At 35.2% G+C, this 5,237-nt stretch overlaps 1 protein-coding gene across 1 annotated transcript; it reads right to left on the reverse strand.

Annotated features, from left to right (window-relative positions):
• Positions 1-436: 436 nt before the first annotated feature.
• On the reverse strand, positions 437-4,212 carry STRIT1 (small transmembrane regulator of ion transport 1). Its single transcript, XM_039480307.2, has 3 exons — positions 4,116-4,212; positions 1,121-1,219; positions 437-1,027 (listed from the first exon to the last, which is right to left on the reverse strand). The coding sequence occupies exons 1-2, from the start codon at positions 4,126-4,128 to the stop codon at positions 1,125-1,127; spliced, it is 108 nt and encodes a 35-aa protein (XP_039336241.1). The 5' UTR covers positions 4,129-4,212; the 3' UTR covers positions 437-1,027; positions 1,121-1,124.
• Between the last annotated feature and the right edge of the window lie 1,025 nt (positions 4,213-5,237).

Raw genomic sequence — 5,237 nt, forward strand, 5'->3', positions numbered from 1 at the left:
CAATTCTCCTGCCTCAGCCTTCTGAGTAGCTGGGATTACAGGCATGAGCCACTCTACCTGGCTGATTTTGTATTTTTAGTAGAGACGGGATTTTCCCATGTTGGTCAGGCTGGTCTCAAATTTCTGACTTTAGGTGATGTGCCTACCTGGCCTCCCAAAGTGCTGGGATTATAGGTGTGAGCCACTGTGCCTGGCCTTATTTCCAGGTTTTTGCTAAACAAATTATTCCAGAATAAATAGCCTTGCATATAAGCCATTTTGTAGTTTTGCTCACGTATCTGTGGAAATTACCATATTCCAAGAAGAGGGATCGCTGAGTCAAAAATTAAATATATATGTAATTTTAATAGATAAGTACTGCCAAACACCCCCCAAAATGTACCATTATGAATTCCCAAAGACAATGCATGAGAATTCCACACAGCCTACCAACACATATGTTGTCAAACATCTTTATTTTTTTCCCATCTGGTAAGTGAGTGATGGTTCCTCAGTGTAGTTTTAGTTACACGTCTCTTTTTGCAAACAAGAGGATAAGGGCCAAGTGTACTTTTACATTATATGTTCTGTGAATTGTCTGTTTTTATCTCTAGCCCCGTTTTTTGCAGAGACGGGGTCTTTCTCTGTCATCTACGCAGGTCTCCAGTTTCTGGGCTCAAGAGATCCTCCCAAAGTACTGGAATTACAGGCATGAGCCACCGTGCACAGCCTTAGCCCATTTTCTCTATAGTTTTTTTCCAGAAGGCAGGGGGTAGAATTTTTTGTAATGTGATTAAATTTATCAAACTTTTTTGATGATACATGCATTTTTCATTATAAACATTTTTCTCACTCAGAATATAGAGAAAATCACTCATAATTTCTTTTTGTCCTGAAAAAATTCTTATGCACGCCAAAGTGCCAGTTTATAATACAAGTTTGTAAAGTGATGTCAAATATTGCATTATGTAACATGAGACATTTAATAATCAGTCATGTTCATGGCCTCTTAACTCTTCCAAATGATGTCAGTCTGCTATCTTCTTGCCTGAATGACAAAACATTCCATTAGTAAAATAGAAAAGATTGTTTCTGGAATAATTTGTACTATAAATAAACACTCAATTATCAAAACCTTTACCTTTCTAGGAGAAGACAACATAAATCATTATGATGCAGCCCACAATCCAGCCTATCAGAAGAAGAATAGGAACCAGAAGGTGTGAAAATGTAGACTCTGCTTTAAAATAAGAGAAAACAGGTTAAGTTGGCCACTTTGGAATTAAATTTTCTGAGTCAAGAGAATAAAAGGAATCTGGTAATGTCAAGAAAAAAGTATACACTCCCTAGTCATACTCATACATAAATATTTTTTCTTTCCTACAGAGAATATGTATGACTGTCATAAACCCTGGGTATTCTAAATCAAACCATGGGTCTTCTACTGTTTTGTGACCTTGGACGATTCTGACCTTGAACTGGGAAAATATCGATAATAAAACTTGTGCTATCTGCCTCCTGGAATAGTTTTGAAGGTCGAATGACGTAACATATGTGCAAAGTTTGTAAACTCTAACCCCCATGTGTGTTTAATGTATACAGAACACATTCATACATTTGTGCAATAACACATAGAGCAGCTATTTATAGAAAAAACAATCTAATACAACTCTGAGACATTCCCACTAAAGTAAATAATTATAACACAAGAAAAGGTGTTGAGAACTGTTCTTGGCCTCAATAGCTGGATGTAATTTTAAATATCACAGGGAAAGGAAAGCTTCATACATTATATAACCATTCTTGACTACAGAAAAGAATTTCTATTTTTAAAAATTGTTAATATAACAACCAGCACTGAACCTGAATCAATGGGCAGTAATAATCCAACACACACATAAATGGCTTTGATTATATATGATTCCTCCCGTCCCTCCTATTTATACTCTTACCTATAAAAAGCAGTTTATACAAGTATCTCTTTAAGTATTCACTGCATTTCAATCTTGTTCTTTCAAGCAAACACACACACGCACACACACAGAAATCCACACATACGTCACACAAAAAGATTTAGAAAGAGCACAGAAAAACATTCCATAGAATTAATGTCCCTGTTAAGGACTCAGATACATTCTTTTTTTTTTTTTTTTTTTTTTTTTTTTGAGACACACAGTCTCACTCTGTCACCAGGTGCCAGGCTGGAGTGCAGTGCCACAATCTTGGCTCACTGCAACCTCTGCCTCCTGGGTTCAAGCAATTCTGCCCCCTCAGCCTCCCGAGTAGCTGGGACTACAGGCGCACACCACCACGACCAGCTAATTTTTGTATTTTTTAGTAGAGATGGGGTTTCACCATGTTGGCCAGGATGGTCTGGATCTCTTGACCTCCTGATCCACCCACCTCGGCCTCTCAAAGTGCTGGGATTACAGGCGTAAGCCACCATGCCCGGCCCTCAGATACATTCTTAATTGCAAAACACAATTAGAGCTTATGCCATTGGTTAACAAAGAGAATGTATATTCTTAGCAATTGTACTCCTGTTACAATTTCCATCACTTTAAAATGTGAAAGCTTAAAAAATGCTATTAAAATAAAATCTTCAGAAGATGAGACACTTTTAAAATTAGAAGAAACTCTTATAAAAGCAAACTTTCTGAAGTGGAACTGAATTTTAATAGTTTAAATCTATTTTTCCAAAAATGCTAGAGTCTCTCTTAACTGACAAAACTCAACATGCTCTTCTTGCTTCTCCATCTCGCTGTGACCTTGCATAAGGCATTAAGCACTAAATGGAAAACACTTCTCTTTACTTGACATGTGGTTTGCTTAAGGATAAAGCAAACAACATGAGATGCCCTTTACTCTCATTTGGACGAAAGCCTTTTTATGAATTAAGGTACCACTACAATGAACTACATAGCAGTAATTTTTTTGAAAGTCCACGTATGCGGCTTTGTGCTTTTCTCAAAGAACTTGAAAATTAATATTAATTGTGCATTTATATTGTGCATTTATATTTTATGAATGCATATTTAATAAAATTTAACATAAGGATATCTTAATAAAATTTACATATCACAAAACCCTAAAAGTAAATATCTCATTATTTACTTTCCTTGTAAAACAGTACCAGTAGCATTGACTGGAAATTTTAACACTCCATGTATATATTCCATTAGTGTTTTTTTAACTAATATTTTCAACTTTACTAACACCTGTAGAATTGTTTGAAAATTGGAATACGTAAGAGCACAACATACTTTGCATATGTCACTTATATTACTAGTAGAAATAATAAGAAAACATCTCTTTAAACAAGAAGTGCAATTGCAAAATGCTTCTCTCTTGTCCAGTTCTGAGCACATCAAAGTAGTTATAGCTGGAAGTGTTCTTGAGGACACTGTGCTCCAGAAAAGACTGTCCAGGTTAAACACCTGGTGCCACCACTCTTTAGTGATCATGGATAAGTTACTAAACTGCTATGTCTCAGTTTTCTTATCTATAAAATGGGGATGATGATGCTATGCATATTTCACAAGTTCACTGTCAAGATTAAAAGCAAAAATTCCTGTAAATATTTTAAAACTATTTAATAGATAAAATATATATTCAACCTATTTTGACAAATTAGAATCAATTATTTTATATAATTATACAACATAAATACAAAAAAGTGTTTAAAAAACAGAAAAAGTTAGATGTGGAACAGATGACTCAGCCCAATATTCTCATTCTACTGTCAGAAAACAGACTCAGAGAGATAGAGAGACTTCTCCAAACTCACATAGCCATTTGCTAGCAGATCTGACACAGAACTTAACTGTCTTCAATTCTGGTTCAGAATTGAAATCAGAACTGACTTCTAACTCACCTTTCAAAATAAGCATAAACAAAATTAAGCTGTTTTGCTTTGTTGAGCATTTTTAAATTATGCATAACCTATAGGTCTGATCCATAAATTGTATATTTAATGCATTTTTTGCATATAATATACATGTAGTATTATACATGGTTAATCGTCGTTTAGAATAGATACCACATTTTTTAGAATGACTGGGAAACACCAAGAGACATAAATAAACCAAAGTCAATAAGCCTTTTTTGCCAGGAGAATCCAGTGCCTTAAATCTTACCTTTTTCAGCCATTATTCTTGTTGGTGAGTGGCTTGCTCAGGCCTCACTTACCTCTTTGTTTTTGTTATCCAGCGTCTCTTTGAACTTTAAATAGAGGGAAATCTGAAGAGTGTGGCAGCTGCCCGTCTCCTGGCTGCCAATTGTCTGCAGAGTGATGTAAGTCATTGGAAAGAAGAACACCTCTGGCTCTTCCTTATCCTGTTATTATGGAGAAAACAAGGGGCTACGTGACCCAAGCAATTAGGTAAGCTGAATTATCCTAATGCAGAGATTCACAGGTTTTTAATTTGCACAGTGCCTTCAGATAATGTGAAGAAAATGTTCTGTAAAGGGGGTGTGCAGAGAAAAAACAAACTTCCACCTAGACGAGTGCTATCAGGGAGAAGGGTGATACATAGAAATAAATGATTTTGATGTTGGAGAGACTTAGGTTCAAATTCCAGCTTTTTCTGTAATGAAAGCCAAGTTCCTTAACCTGAGAATCAGCTTCTTTAATTTTAAAATGAGGATAATAATACCTACCCATGGGACTTGCATAAAGTTGAAATGAAAGTCTGTATGAAATCTAGACAGTTCTTTATCACATTACAGATGGAAATGTTAAATGAAATAGTGCCCCTTTCTTTGAACTATTCTAAAATCAAAAAATGTTAATATAAATGTACTAGAAACTAAAACAATACAGAAGTTGTGGCATTGCCTAGAATTTTTAGAAAGCAGTCGTAAGCTTGTTGTTTTTATTAGCAATGTATAAATATGTATAGGATATTTCATTTTTCAAAGTCCAAACTGGTTTATGCAACTGACCTAGATTATTCTCTATATTCCTATTGGAATAACTTTAATTTGTGACTCTGGATGGAAAAGTTTTACAGAGTGACCCTGTGGCCATCTCCCAAAAAACCTGACCATCTCCCAAAAAAATCTGACAAAAAATTTGATCAGGTCTTGCCTGATCAAATTTCTCTCCACAGAGTTTTAAGAGTGATATTTCCCTGCATATGACCATATTCCATCACTTCTCAAAATCCACTGTTGATTCTTCATCTCCTAGACAATAAAAATCTGAACTCCTTGTTTAGACACCTAGAAAGCCTTATTTCTCTGCTCTTCCATTTGCA

The sequence above is a fragment of the Saimiri boliviensis genome, chromosome 9, assembly GCF_048565385.1.
Source record: "Saimiri boliviensis isolate mSaiBol1 chromosome 9, mSaiBol1.pri, whole genome shotgun sequence".
Classification (NCBI taxonomy): domain Eukaryota; kingdom Metazoa; phylum Chordata; class Mammalia; order Primates; family Cebidae; genus Saimiri; species Saimiri boliviensis.